We start from the raw sequence: 16,160 nt of genomic DNA on the forward strand, positions 1-16,160 counted from the left end.
ATCCTCCGACGAGCCTCCAGCTCTCTTTCTAGATGTTCCCTCAAACTCCATGTCAGTATTTCCACTCTCCCTGTGCACCTCAGCTTCCACCTGCAGCAACTGCAACATACCAGACTCTGACCCCGGAGGCCCTGGAATCTGCCCAATCAGGCCCTCCTCAACCATCAGAATTCTCCCGTCTGCAGAGGGGATCTCCTCCGCTGGCACGTCCAGGAAAGACTTAATCATCTCCTGTAGGGGTGCAGATGACTCCTGTAGGTCACCGGCCTCTCCCACCCCCACAGGCTGCTGCTCAACACCCGGGTCTGCCTGCGGGAGAGCATCCGAAGCCACTGGTAGCGTCACACAATTCTCTTCCACGCCCTCCACTTCGTCCGCCCAATTATCTTTGCCTACTGCACTCATAGCCTTCGGCAGAGGTGCCACCAGAGACTGTGGCTACTTGCAGTTCCGAAGGCCGCGGCGCTGCTGCCTTACCACACCCAGCTGCCATGTGGTCAAATGCGCCACACAGGCGACACGTCTTGCGTTATCCCGCGTAGGTCACATACACCTGTGTCTTAAAATCCTCCAGGACAACATACGAGGGAATAGGTCTTCTCAAAGTCATCTTGATGGTGTAAGATCCTGCAGGCAGCCCTGCATAGATTCCATCCGTCCATTGGCCTAAAGTTATAGCATGCACCTCACCATATCGTTGAAAAGTCTCTCTGATATCCACATCATCTGCTTCAAAAGGAACGTTGCGGATCCTCACCCAGGTGTAGTATTTTGAGGCATCCCGCAGGCGTACCTCCAGTCCAGATGATACGGCGATGCTTTTCTCCTGGTACTGAGTCACCGTCCTTTCATACGCCTCCACTGTGCAGAACTTTATTAATATTCTTAAAGAACCATAAAGCGATATTCCATGTAGTTCATCATTGTCAATGCCAAACGTGTCCTGTATAATCGTTGGTAATAAAACAGAGGCATTCGTCGGATAAATTGTTCCTTTAACAAGGTCAACACACACGGTGTTGCTCCTCCTGCGGTAGCTGGCAGCCATCTTGGTGAAAATAGGAAGTTGCGCAACAGAGAAAGCAGGAACTTTTGCGCAGCACGTCCACACGGCCCGAGAGCGATGAGGACAATGAAACAGTAAGTTAGTATATGGGAGGAGATGGGAGCAGGACTTCCCTCGGTATATAAAGCTTTAGAGATAAGGGATTTGCTACTTGTGTGAGGTTCAGGGGTATTATAATGGGCTGGTCTGCAGAATATGATTGTGGCAGTCAGGTGAGTGGTAGACGTAGAGTTGGTGTTTACAGCTTTCTCCTATGTGACGGGGACGTACCATTACTGTTTGGTATGCACGTACAATCTTTAGGAGCTGTTTCGGGGTTGTTTAGCTTTAACACACCAGTTAGACGGTGTGAATGGGTTAGGGCTTCTTGGACGTGTTCATTTTGTTTGTTATGGTGTGCATTACACACCGATGATGTCATTACTTATTTCATAGTTATACATTATGTTGTAATGTACAGTTTTCAATAGCGCTATAAATGTCCATAAACTGCACTTTAGCAATGAGATGAAGATTGAGACACTTATGCAGCATATGGGAATCTTTATTCAGGAAACGTTTCGCCACACAGTGGCTTCATCAGTCCAATACAAAGAGGAAGGCGTAAGGAGAGGAGGAGAATGAGGTAATCAGTCCCTCAACCTGGAGTCGATGTGTTCAGTCCATCAATCTTGATGGACTGGACAAGATTGATGGACTGAACACATCGACTCCAGGCTGAGGGACTGATTACCTCATTCTCCTCCTCTCCTTACGCCTTCCTCTTTGTATTGGACTGATGAAGCCACTGTGTGGCGAAACGTTTCCTCAATAAAGATTCCCATATGCTGCATAAGTGTCTCAATCTTCAACTTGTCGGTTTTTCAAACCATTCATCACAACTTTAGCAATGTTGTAATAGATCTTGAGCTTCATAGTGCAACGTTATTATTGATGTTGACCATTTGCAGGTGTATTTTCCTCTTCCTGGTAGAGGTGTACATGTCTTTAAGTATGTAATGTTAACACTACTGTTGATAGTGTGTTATTTGTATGTTTTGTGACTTTGGTGTTCCTATATCATCAATGCTTGTAAATACTTATCACTTAAGTTACTGATGAATTCAGGATATGTTTACTATATTAATGTTTAATTAATGTTGTGATTCTTCAGGTTAGTGAATGTGCGTATAATTTTTCGATGTGTGTGTGTGGGGGGGAGGGAGACACGTCAGCTGTTTGTGTCAGCACTGACGATATTAATATTTTGTGTAATACTGGGTATTTGAAAGGTATGTTGTGGGTTGTGTGTTAAGGTTGTAATACCGCCATTGTGTATGGTGTTGTAGATGAATGGTTCAGAGAACCGACAAGTTGATAAATTAGACACATGTGCAACACTTGGGTATTTTCATTGAGGAAACGTTTCGCCACACAGCGGCTTCATCAGTCCATCAGTTTATTTCCTGTTCTGGGGTTGTGACATTTGGAGATTCTTGTTTATATCCAGTATCATAGTACCATTTTACTATACTTTTATATCAACTTGTATTTTGTACAATGTTTTAAATAAAATATATAAAAAATGTAAGTCATCGTACGCAGTATCACAGTCCAGTACTGCAGTCTCACAGGTTACATTTTATTATTAAGAGTCATAGACACTTTTGTAAATAATGCAGTTTCATTACTAACTTTTTTGAGTCATTAAACGAGGGGCACTATAGTATGGAAAAAAAATCTTCTGTGCTTAAATCTCCTACGTCAGGCAGCATCGATGGTGCCAGGAATAAATTACTTTTTAATAAGAGACAGCGTGAGAGAAGAATCATGGTGAGGCCACCAGTTAGACAGTGTCAGCTGCAACGTAAACATCTCAGGTCCTGACAATCCAGTACCTCCAGAAAGTTTTTTTTAATCCTTTAGAAAATTCGCAGAATTTAAATTGTCGAAAGGTAGAAGTCATTTGTCAAAAAGAAGTCACAGAGAACCAGCCAGCTGAGCCTAGTTTTGGGGCCACAATGAACAATGAAGACAAACTGAGGATGAAGAATAAGGAACTAAATTTTGCAGGTTCATCGAAAACGACAGATCACAATATGGAGAATGAAGAAAGTGCTGAGGCAGAACTTAGCACCTCCCATCCTAGTGAGCTACACACAACACTAAGCCTCTCAAAACATGGAGCAGAGCAGACAGAACTGGACTCATCTGCCAACAAGGAAAATAAAACTGATGTACATAAACGGGAGCCAGTGAAAGAAAAGAATGTTGCAGAGGTTGAAGACGTCAGCAAGTTGTGTAGTGAAGAGCAGGGAGGCTGCGGGGTGAAGCTTAAGAGAGAGTTGGGACTGCTCGACTGTGTGGGATTCACCTTGGGTTATATTATAGGCTCAGGCATATTTGTGTCGCCCAGGACAGTGCTGCAGTATACAGGCAGCGTGGGCATGTCCCTGGCGGTGTGGGTCGTCTCAGGAGCTGTCTGCATGTGTGGAGCATTCTGCCATACTGAGATGAGTGAGTACTGCCAACTGTTTCATATTTTCCATACTGGTGTGCAGTAACAAGTAAAAGATGGTTCAGTTAGCAACGGTCTCGCTTCATACTCTAAGTGTCCGTGGATCAATCGGCGGCTTGGGTGGAAATTGGGCATGTTTCCTTATTCCTGCTGTCCTTGTTCACCTAACAGCAAGTATGTACCTGGGTGTTAGTTGACAGGTGAGGGTTATATCCTGAGGGACAAGATTGAAGGACCATGTGGAAAATTACATTTATCTGAATGTATCATTATTTACATAGCAGTAAATGAACAAAGATAATTATTATTTATCAGTTAGACAAGTAGGAATTTGGGAAACCTCGGTCGCAAAAAATGTTCCCTTTCGATACCTACAACTGTCATATCCACAAGTTGCTCTGGACCTATTAATTACAAATGAAAAATACATCACCAGGAATACTGGTAAATATATAAATTTGTGGACTGTATATTAAGAATAATAAATGATTATAGATACACATATACATAACAGAAGGAGAATATCTTAAAAATCACTCACCAATTTAACTGGAGATTAAGTTGTATCATACTCAGAAAACCTCACTGTCTATACATGAAAATAACAACTGGCCAGAGTTATAACATAACAGACTTATCTGAGGTTCCTGACTTATCTGAGGTTCCTGGAGTTGTCCTGCCCTGTCGCCTGATATCTGAAGTTATGCAGGAGTGCACATCCAACAATTTCGCCTCCTATTTGAGAGGTATCAGCCCAATTTTAACCTCTAGAGCACGAAAATTCCTTCCCATTACACTAACGTCGTATACAATTCAAATTAACAATGGCGACTGACTCCCCCAGCCGCAGGTTTCCCATTTTCGATAACATACTTCTTTTAAAAATACAATATAGGGCATCTATTTACCTATAAATTACCGTATTTCCGGAAAATATATACATTACAGTATTTTCCACACTGCGGCCGGCCGGAGTTCATTGCTAAATGACTCAAATTGCTCATTTGACAATGGTGGAGGACCTAGGTACATATAGGATCTGGCATCCACACGGCGACATATTACACAAGATTTAATCACCCTTTTTACACTTTGCTGTCCTTGTGGAATCCAGAAAGTTTCCCTAATACAATTTAAGGAATCTTGTACCCCACCATGCATTACATTTTTATGGGCATTTAGAACAATTAAATTTGTTGGATGATGAGTATTGGGCAGTAAGATAGGGTGTTAATCATAATCACCCCAATTCAGCATTTTGTAACCCACCTCTGCACCTAATTACATTGTTCTCTAAATACAGCCCCAATTTATCTATTATGGAACGTTTCACAATTTTTCTTTCCATCATTACTTTATTCTAATTTCCATACATTTCTTCTCGTACCCTCTTTATCCAATATTCAAGAGGATGTGAAAACTTATATGAGATATTCATCCTGTTTAGAAATTTAAACACCAACTTAGTTACATTCATTAGTTTGGGTAAAGAAGAATACCTATTTATATCAATGGCTAAGGGAGGACAAACTATTGGAGCGGTGGTCACAGTAATTTCAACAGGAGCAATATACGCCTTTTGTACAGGCCAATTAGCTTTATTTACCAACCAGCTCGGTCCTTTAAGCCATGATACAGCATTTACAAATTTAGCATAAGGTAAACCTCGAGACAAGAAATCAGATGGATTCTCCTCAACAGGTATATGATTAAATATTAACATATGCTGACCCAAACTATTATACTTCTCTTGCATCTGATTAATTTCAGCGACTCTGTTTTGTACATACACAATTTTACTGTTTCCATTACGAATCCATTGTAAGGATACCTCATTATCAGACCAAATTATGGTGTCGCTAATATTTATCTCCTGCAACTTATTTCTTATATAATTAGCTAATTTGACACCTACATAAATGGCTGTTAATTCCAACTGAGGTAAGGTACGTGATTTAATTGGAGACACTTTATCCTTAGACATAACAAGAGAAATAACACTATTACATTGAAGGTAAGCAACTGCTCCATGTGCCAATTTTGAAGCATCACAAAAAGTGTGGAGTACATTTTTCCCATTTGGATTGGCCACCTGGCGTGGGAACACCAACATTGGAATTTTCTCATAATCACCAATTAATTCATCCCACCTGTTAATGAATTCCTCAGGTAGAATTTCATCCCAAGCACATTTAAGTTTCCATGCTTCCTGAATTAATAATTTCCCTCTTATAATAAGGGCTGACACTAAACCTAGTTGATCAAAACATTTGGAAACTTCAGCAAGCAAGACTCTCTTAGTTAATTTATTGGGCATACTGTAATTATTAGGTTTTAACATTAACAAATCTCTCTCAGTATCCCAAGTTAATCCCAACACATTCCTACATTTTGGCACTTCATCTCCAGGGTAATCTTTACTTATTTTGTCCTTTAATTTGGACGAATTACTATTCCATTCCCTCAGAGGCATATTTGCACTTTGCATTATTTTATTAGCCTCTCCATAAGTCATTAACAGTTCCTCTTCAGTTGACGTCACACCAAGGAAATTGTCCACATAAAATTGTTTGCTCATTACTTTACTCAATGGACTTCCCGTACATTTAAGGTGTTCATTTATCGTCGCTTGAAGTAGGAACGGACTGGATGTAGCACCAAATAATACGCTCCTAAAGCAAAAGGTTTTCAGAGGGCTAAGTGGGTCACTAGGATTCTCAGGCCATAAGAAGCGGGTACAATCCCGGTCAGCCTCTTGTAAACCCACTCTTAGGAAAGCTTTACTTATGTCAGCCGTAAAGGCATAATTCTTCACTCTGAAATTCAATAAGATATCTCCTAATTTTTCCGTCAATGACGGACCTGTCATCAGTCATTTAAACTAGGTACATTTTTGATACTCCTGGCACTACAATTAAACACAATCCTCAAAGGAGTGGTCTTAGAATCCTTCTTCACTCCGTGATGTGGCAAATAGTGACCATAAATTTTGGCTTGTTCAGGAGGTACCTCTTCTATAAATTTATTAATTAACTGCTCAGCAATTATATCATTATAGACAGTTAACAATTCTGGTGTCTTACTCAGTTCGTGGAGCTGAGCCTTTAACTGTCCATATGCCATTCTGTAATTAGTGGGCAATTCTGGATGGTTCAGTCTCCACGGAAGTCGTTCCCAGTATTGTCCAGATTCAAATTTTACATCTCTCAGGTATTGCTCCTGAGTAAAAGAATCGTCTGGACTTTCTTCATTTACATTTATTCCAAGGTTGTCTAATTCCCACAATTTATGCACTGGTTCAACACCATCCTCTATGGAAGAATTATACTGGGGCACGACTTCATGAGTAAGACACACAGTTATGGTATTTGTAGTTTCCTTTAGTTATGAATTATTATTACGAGGAATCCTACCATACATTACATGGCCTCCTGCAGTCTTCAAAAGGGTGACACCACATTTCTTTACCATACCCTTTACAAAGGAGGCATAATAGTCACTACCTATCAGAATATTTATTGGGCCTACAGAATAATCACTTACACCAGAAGGTGCTAAATTTACATTATGTGAAAGTCTTTCTGTAGCTTTACTAAGCCCTACTGTAGATATTTTCTCTGGAAGTCTATCTACAATTACTGCATTAACACGTTTTTTCTCATTGCCCAACCTGACAGTTACATAAACAGTGTCATACAATTGAGCTCTTTTATCTGAGAGAAAACCAGATAATTTTAAAGTTGTGGGATCTCCCATCTGTACTGTCATACCATCAAGACATTTACGTTTTATGAAAGTACGCTGGGATCCCTGGTCCAATAATGCATTTACATTTTTTGATTTATGCCTTTTATCATCAATTTTTACCTGTAACACAGGTAAGGCTACTTCAGCAAAACCATCATTATTAACATTAGCAGCAATTTTTACATTAGCTACTGTTGTGTCAGTATTGTCAACATTATCATTATTATCAACATTATCATTATTATCAACATTATCATATAGACCTTTACACATGACTATATGGTGTCTTCCTTTGTGACATTGATAACAGAAGTTTAATTTGGCATGACAATCCTTTACATTGTGATTACCCAAACATCTGATACATCTGTCAAGTTCCTCCAATCTTTCAACTTTATCATTCCAAGAATTGTATGCATTGCAATTCTTAGAAAAATGAGTACCCTTGCAGAAGAGACAATCTCTCTTTTCTATGACTGGTTTCTTATTAACTGGGCTACTCTTAGGAGGGTACTTATTCTTCTTACTTTGTGGAGAATCATTGTTTCTGATTCCTGCTACTTGATATGCACCTATACAACTCTTTTTAGGAAATGAAATTTGATTATTACCATTGGGATAATTTTTCCCTTTGTGAAACTTGACATATACCTCAGAGTTATTATGTGTTGCATCTTTAAAATGAGTTGGTTGGCTGGTCTGCAACTGCACAATTAATTCTTGTAGACCTAGTCTTATTTCCTCCAGACCAAAATAACCCTTGTGATATTTGTTTGAGAGGCATTCAAGTGTTTTATAGTTTAATTTATTCTGTACCATGGCACTCAATAACCAGTCTGATTCCTTCAGATTATATTTATTACTTAAAGTTTTGAGAGTGCTCTCCAGTTTAACTCTAAACTGCTGTAAACCTTTGTAAGTGTGATCTGGAGATTTTAAATTAACAATGATATTCACTAGATCCAACCTACTTTGTTCTATATTACCATAAGTGACCTTCAACAAGTCAACTGCTTCCTTGTAAGAGTCATCTACATTGGGAAAGGCTTGTATGAGTATGTGAGCATCTCCTCTTACCGGTCCTTTGAGGTAAAATAATTTAGTTACACAGGCTAGGTCACTCCTGTCATGCACAGCTGCTTTAAAAATTGACCAAAATTCCTCCCAATTTTCACCAGGATTAAATACAGGTAAACATAGTTCTGGGAGTTTTGGTAAAGACATCTTATTTGTTGGTGCAGATTGATTAACTGCCTGGTTTACACATTTTAATTTATTCAAGGCCTGACTTTTACAAGAAAGAATCTTTTCCTCTAATTCATAATACTGATTAATCATGAGATCTACTTCAGTCTCATCTACACAGTTTACTAACAAATCTCCTTCATATTTGTTGTAATATAATTTGTATGAATCATATCTATTCCCCAAAGCATCTAAATACAATTTTAAATCATCAGTATTCACAGTTTCTTGATTCATTAATTCCAAACATTTATTGTATGCTTTTGTTACATGCCTTTTTCTAGCTTGCAGTGATGTTTTTTTTTGCTCTATATTCCATATGTTTGTCTTCTATATTAATTTCCTCATTTTCAGCCATGATGCAATGTATTAAATTCAACTTAATTAATAACACTGATTACTACTTACAATACTGATACAACTTACCTCTGAATAAATCCTAGCTACTTGAGCTTAGCAATTACAGACAAAAAAATTATAATATAAATTTTAAATGTACATTAATACAAACCTTTAGCCAAACTTGGCTTATCAAAATTAATATTACACAAATTAATATAATCCTTGCCAGAATTTGGCATAGCAAATTAATATTATACACAATATAATCTTTAGCCACACCTGTCTTATCAATTACACATACACTAATATAAATCTTGGCCAGAATTGTCTTTTCAAATTAATATTATACAAATTAATATAAACTTAGCCAGACTTGACTTATCAAAATTAATATTGTAATAATTATAATCCGCTACACATTAAATAAATTTGTGAACTTAACATCCACCTCCTTCTGTCATTTCACATATAATTATTAAGTAATTAATCAATTAATGACGTCAATAATTACCTCCGGTTCAAGAAGGAACAACGGGCAAATTAAATGTGGAAAATTGCATTTATCTGAATGTATCATTATTTACATAACAGTAAATGAACAAAGATAATTATTATTTATCAGTTAGACAAGTAGGAATTTGGGACACCTAGGTCGCAAAAAATGTCCCCCTTCGAAACCTACCACTGTCATATCCACAAGTTGCTCTGGACCTATTAATTACAAATGAAAAATACATCACCAGGAATACTGGTAAATATATAAATTTGTGGACTGTATATTAAGAATAATAAATGATTATAGATACACATATACATAACAGAAGGAGAATATCTTAAAAATCACTCACCAATTTAACTGGAGATTAAGTTGTATCATACTCAGAAAACATCACTGTCTATACATGAAAATAACAACTGGCCAGAGTTATAACATAACAGACTTATCTGAGGTTCCTGGAGTAGTCCTGTCCAGTCGCCTGATATCTCAAGTTATGCAGGAGTGCACATCCAACAATTTCGCCTCCTATTTGAGAGGTGTCAGCCCAATTTTAACTTCTAGAGCACGAAAATTCCTTCCCATTACACTAACGTCGTATACAATTCAAATTAACAATGGCGACTGACTCCCCCAGCCGCAGGTTTCCCATTTTCGATAACATACTTCTTTTAAAAATACAATATAGGGCATCTATTTACCTATAAATTACCGTATTTCAGGAAAATATATACACTACAGTATTTTCCACAGATCACAACGGAAATAAGACAGACAGTCATCGATCACGCATTGACTTTTTTGGGTTATTCTGGGTAGGTAACCCTCCCCCGGGTTCAAAAATCCAGAGAAATCTTATCTTTATGTTAACTATTGACATTTGTAGGTGTCCTTTGTGTATTGTATAGCCTCCTCTGATTGGCTTCAAAGTTTAAAACATGTGTATCCTACCAAGAAATTTCCGAGTTTTATTGGAGTGTGTACAGTTAAAATTTTGATAATTTTATTTTCAAAATGGCATGTGTGGCATGCTAAGAATATGTTACATTCAATTAAGCTCATGTCACACAGCCATATAGATATGCCTCCTTACAAGTGAACCAGGTGTGAAAGGATTAACGATCAGGCGCTCCGTCGTTAAATCATTACCTAGGTTCAACTCGCCAGTCTCAGGGAAACCACCCAAAGCCGTGAAGCTCCGTGGAACACTGGTGAAGCAGCTTTGACAGACTTATCTTCCCTGTTGGTCGCCACTGTTCTCTCCGTCTCTTGTTCTCGCATTTACCTCATTGTACATAATTGTAAATACTGAACATAGGCTACATACATTGTATATAATTGTAAATACTGAACATAGGCTACATACATTGTATATAATTGTAAATACTGAACATAGGCTACATACATTGTAAATACCATCTCGTTTTTGGTAGAGGAAATACAATCAGATTCTCTGCTGTCTTTTTCCTCGTTTCTAATTGGCTATCGTGCCACAGTAAGGTGTTCATAATTGTCTAGTATATTCCTTTAAATAACTTAGGAGTTTCTCTGTTACACTATTAGAATGTAAATAAGCTAATACATCTTATAAGAAGACTCCTATGTTAACATGAACATTCTGATTTAGTAATTTACTAATATTGTTATGAAATTTACAATAATATTTTTTTCTACAACTACAGGATATAACTTATATAGACGTAACTGTCATCAGTGACATGATATATAAAAAGTCCAAGTTATGCAGAGCATTTCGGGTAACTTACGTTAATTTTGTCCCCAGGATGCGACCCACACCAGTCGGCTAACACAGGTACCTAATGGTAGGTGAACAGGGACAGCAGGTGTTATAAGGAAACACTTCCAATGTTTCCCCAATTACCGGGGATCGAACACCGGACACTTAGTGTATGAACTGACTGCTCTACCAACCGATAATTGGAGAATGCTTTTTCTAATAACATTAGATCTTTTTTTAATTGATGTGCTTTTTTCAACATAGGTTCTCATTTTATTTGGGCTGCGTAAGTTTCAATTTTTCAAGTTACATTAAAACTAAGGTTGGTTTCAGTGCAATAAACAGAGAATGTCTTTTCTAATCGAATAAAAGATTACGAAACTTGTACACCTTATTTTTTTCTTTCTTGGAGCCAGTGGCGGCTCGTGCAGGGGTGCTGCATAGCTGCTCGTGCAGGGGTGCTGCATAGCTGCTCGTGCGGGGGTGCTGCATAGCTGCTCGTGCAGGGGTGCTGCATAGCTGCTCGTGCGGGGTTGCTGCATAGCTGCTCGTGCAGGGGTGCTGCATAGCTGCTCGTGCAGGGGTGCTGCATAGCTGCTCGTGCGGGGGTGCTGCATAGCTGCTCGTGCAGGGGTGCTGCATAGCTGCTCGTGCAGGGGTGCTGCATAGCTGCTCGTGCGGGGTTGCTGCATAGCTGCTCGTGCAGGGGTGCTGCATAGCTGCTCGTGCAGGGGTGCTGCATAGCTGCTCGTGCGGGGGTGCTGCATAGCTGCTCGTGCAGGGGTGCTGCATAGCTGCTCGAGCGGGGTTGCTGCATAGCTGCTCGTGCAGGGGTGCTGCATAGCTGCTCGTGCAGGGGTGCTGCATAGCTGCTCGTGCGGGGGTGCTGCATAGCTGCTCGTGCAGGGGTGCTGCATAGCTGCTCGTGCGGGGTTGTTGCATAGCTGCTCGTGCGGGGGTGCTGCATAGCTGCTCGTGCGGGGGTGCTGCATAGCTGCTCGTGCAGGGGTGCTGCATAGCTGCTCGTGCAGGGGTGCTGCATAGCTGCTCGTGCAGGGGTGCTGCATAGCTACTCGTGCAGGGGTGCTGCATAGCTGCTCGTGCAGGGGTGCTGCATAGCTGCTCGTGCAGGGGTGCTGCATAGCTGCTCGTGCAGGGGTGCTGCATAGCTGCTCGTGCAGGGGTGCTGCATAGCTGCTCGTGCAGGGGTGCTGCATATCTGCTCGTGCAGGGGTGCTGCATAGCTGCTCGTGCAGGGGTGCTGCATAGCTGCTCGTGCGGGGGTGCTGCATAGCTGCTCGTGCGAGGGTGCTGCATAGCTGCTCGTGCGGGGGTGCTGCATAGCTGCTCGTGCGGGGGTGCTGCATAGCTGCTCGTGCGAGGGTGCTGCATAGCTGCTCGTGCGGGGGTGCTGCATAGCTGCTCGTGCGAGGGTGCTGCATAGCTGCTCGTGCGGGGGTGCTGCATAGCTGCTCGTGCGAGGGTGCTGCATAGCTGCTCGTGCGGGGGTGCTGCATAGCTGCTCGTGCGGAGGTGCTGCATAGCTGCTCGTGCGGGGGTGCTGCATAGCTGCTCGTGCGGGGGTGCTGCATAGCTGCTCGTGCGAGGGTGCTGCATAGCTGCTCGTGCGGGGGTGCTGCATAGCTGCTCGTGCGAGGGTGCTGCATAGCTGCTCGTGCGGGGGTGCTGCATAGCTGCTCGTGCGGAGGTGCTGCAGAGCTGCTCGTGCGGGGGTGCTGCATAGCTGCTCGTGCAGGGGTGCTGCATAGCTGCTCGTGCGGGGGTGCTGAATAGCTGCTCGTGCGGGGTTGCTGCATAGCTGCTCGTGCAGGGGTGCTGCATAGCTGCTCGTGCGGGGGTGCTGCATAGCTGCTCGTGCAGGGGTGCTGCATAGCTGCTCGTGCAGGGGTGCTGCATAGCTGCTCGTGCAGGGGTGCTGCATAGCTGCTCGTGCAGGGGTGCTGCATAGCTGCTCGTGCAGGGGTGCTGCATAGCTGCTCGTGCAGGGGTGCTGCATAGCTGCTCGTGCAGGGGTGCTGCATAGCTGCTCGTGCGGGGGTGCTGCATAGCTGCTCGTGCGAGGGTGCTGCATAGCTGCTCGTGCGGGGGTGCTGCATAGCTGCTCGTGCGGGGGTGCTGCATAGCTGCTCGTGCGGGGGTGCTGCATAGCTGCTCGTGCGGGGGTGCTGCATAGCTGCTCGTGCAGGGGTGCTGCATAGCTGCTCGTGCAGGGGTGCTGCATAGCTGCTCGTGCAGGGGTGCTGCATAGCTGCTCGTGCGGGGGTGCTGCATAGCTGCTCGTGCAGGGGTGCTGCATAGATGCTCGTGCAGGGGTGCTGCATAGCTGCTCGTGCGGGGGTGCTGCATAGCTGTTCGGGCAGGGGTGCTGCATAGCTGCTCGTGCAGGGGTGCTGCATAGCTGCTCGTGCAGGGGTGCTGCATAGCTGCTCGTGCGGGGGTGCTGCATAGCTACTCGTGCGGGGGTGCTGCATAGCTGCTCGTGCGGGAGTGCTGCATAGCTGCTCGTGCGGGGGTGCTGCATAGCTACTCGTGCGGGGGTGCTGCATAGCTGCTCGTACGGGGGTGCTGCATAGCTGCTCGTGCGGGGGTGCTGCATAGCTGCTCGTGCGGGGGTGCTGCATAGCTGCTCGTGCGGGAGTGCTGCATAACTGCTCGTGCGGGGGTGCTGCATAGCTGCTCGTGCGGGGGTGCTGCATAACTGCTCGTGCGGGAGTGCTGCATAGCTGCTCGTGCGGGGGTGCTGCATACCTGCTCGTGCGGGGGTGCTGCATAGCTGCTCGTGCGGGGGTGCTGCATAGCTGCTCGTGCGGGGGTGCTGCATAGCTGCTCGTGCGTGGGTGCTGCATAACTGCTCGTGCGGGGGTGCTGCATAGCTGCTCGTGCGGGGGAGCTGCATAGCTGCTCGTGCGGAGGTGCTGCATAGCTGCTCGTGCGGGGGTGCTGCATAGCTGCTAGTGCGGGGGTGCTGCATAGCTGGTCGTGCGGGGGTGCTGCATAGCTGCTCGTGCGGGGGTGCTGCATAACTGCTCGTGCGGGAGTGCTGCATAGCTGCTCGTGCGGGGGTGTTGCATAGCTGCTCGTGCGGGGATGCTGCATAGCTGCTCGTGCGGGGGTGCTGCATAGCTGCTCGTGCGGGGGTGCTGCATAGCTGCTCGTGCGGGGGTGCTGCATAGCTGCTCGTGCGGGGGTGCTGCATAGCTGCTCGTGCGGGTGTGCTGCATAGCTGCTCGTGCGGGGGTGCTGCATAGCTGCTCGTGCGGGGGTGCTGCATAGCTGCTCGTGCGGGAGTGCTGCATAGCTGCTCGTGCGGGGGTGCTGCATAGCTGCTCGTGCGGGGGTGCTGCATAGCTGCTCGTGCGGGGGTGCTGCATAGCTGCTCGAGCGGGGGTGCTGCATAGCTGCTCGTGCGGGGGTGCTGCATAACTGCAGCACTCCCTATTTTCTTTAATTCTTTGATTATATAATGTACAAGTATAAAGAATTATAGAAAAAAAGACTCATTATGTTGAATGTTATCAGTAATATGAGGTGGTGCAGTTGTGCAGCACCTCCGCACGAGCCGCTATGCAGCACCTCCACACGAGCAGTTATGCAGCACCTCCACACGAGCCGCTATGCAGCACCTCCACACGAGCAGCTATGCAGCACCTCCACACGAGCAGCTATGCAGCACCTCCACACGAGCCGCTATGCAGCACCTCCACACGAGCAGCTATGCAGCACCTCCACACGAGCAGCTATGCAGCACCTCCACACGAGCAGCTATGCAGCACCTCCACACGAGCAGCTATGCAGCACCTCCACACGAGCAGCTATGCAGCACCTCCACACGAGCAGCTATGCAGCACCTCCACACGAGCAGCTATGCAGCACCTCCACACGAGCAGCTATGCAGCACCTCCACACGAGCAGCTATGCAGCACCTCCACACTAGCAGCTATGCAGCACCTCCACACGAGCAGCTATGCAGCACCTCCACACGAGCAGCTATGCTGCACCTCCACACGAGCAGCTATGCAGCACATCCACACGAGCAGCTATGCAGCACCTCCACACGAGCATCTATGCAGCACCTCCACACGAGCAGCTATGCAGCACCTCCACACGAGCAGCTATGCAGCACCTCCACATGAGCAGCTATGCAGCACCTCCACACGAGCAGCTATGCAGCACCTCCACACGAGCAGCTATGCAGCACCTCCACACGAGCAGCTATGCAGCACCTCCACACGAGCAGCTGTGCAGCACCCCCGCACGAGCAGCTATGCAGCATCTCCACACGAGCAGCTATGCAGCACACCTGCACGAGCAGCTATGCAGCACCTCCACACGACCAGCTATGCAGCACCTCCGCACGAGCAGCTATGCAACACCTCCACACGAGCAGCTATGCAGCACCTCCACACGAGCAGCTATGCAGCACCTCTACACGAGCAGCTATGCAGCACCTCCACACGAGCAGCTATGCAGCACCTCCACACGAGCAGCTATGCAGCACCTCCACACGAGCAGCTATGCAGCACCTCCTCACGAGCAGCTATGCAGCACCTCCACACGAGCAGCTATGCAGCACCTCCACACGAGCAGCTATGCAGCACCTCCACACGAGCAGCTATGCAGCACCTCCACACGAGCAGCTATGCAGCACCTCCACACGAGCAGCTATGCAGCACCTCCACACGAGCAGCTGTGCAGCACCCCCCCACGAGCAGCTATGCAGCATCTCCACACGAGCAGCTATGCAGCACCCCTGCACGAGCAGCTATGCAGCACCTCCACACGACCAGCTATGCAGCACCTCCGCACGAGCAGCTATGCAACACCTCCACACGAGCAGCTATGCAGCACCTCCACACGAGCAGCTATGCAGCACCTCTACACGAGCAGCTATGCAGCACCTCCACACGAGCAGCTATGCAGCACCTCCACACGAGCAGCTATGCAGCACCTCCACACGAGCAGCTATGCAGCACCTCCTCACGAGCAGCTATGCAGCACCTCCACACGA

The 16,160-nt window shown here is 45.1% G+C and overlaps 1 protein-coding gene across 1 annotated transcript in view; it reads left to right on the plus strand.

The window, feature by feature from the left end:
* Window positions 1-1,242: 1,242 nt before the first annotated feature.
* Window positions 1,243-16,160, plus strand: part of LOC138854474 (Y+L amino acid transporter 2-like) — a 179,197-nt gene continuing 164,279 nt past the window's right edge. Inside the window, exons 1-2 of the mRNA XM_070098041.1 lie at window positions 1,243-1,278; window positions 3,001-3,562. Coding sequence (XP_069954142.1) covers window positions 1,243-1,278; window positions 3,001-3,562 — 598 coding nt within the window. The remainder of the gene's footprint in view (window positions 1,279-3,000; window positions 3,563-16,160) is intronic.

The sequence above is a fragment of the Cherax quadricarinatus genome, chromosome 60 (genome assembly GCF_038502225.1).
Source record: "Cherax quadricarinatus isolate ZL_2023a chromosome 60, ASM3850222v1, whole genome shotgun sequence".
Classification (NCBI taxonomy): domain Eukaryota; kingdom Metazoa; phylum Arthropoda; class Malacostraca; order Decapoda; family Parastacidae; genus Cherax; species Cherax quadricarinatus.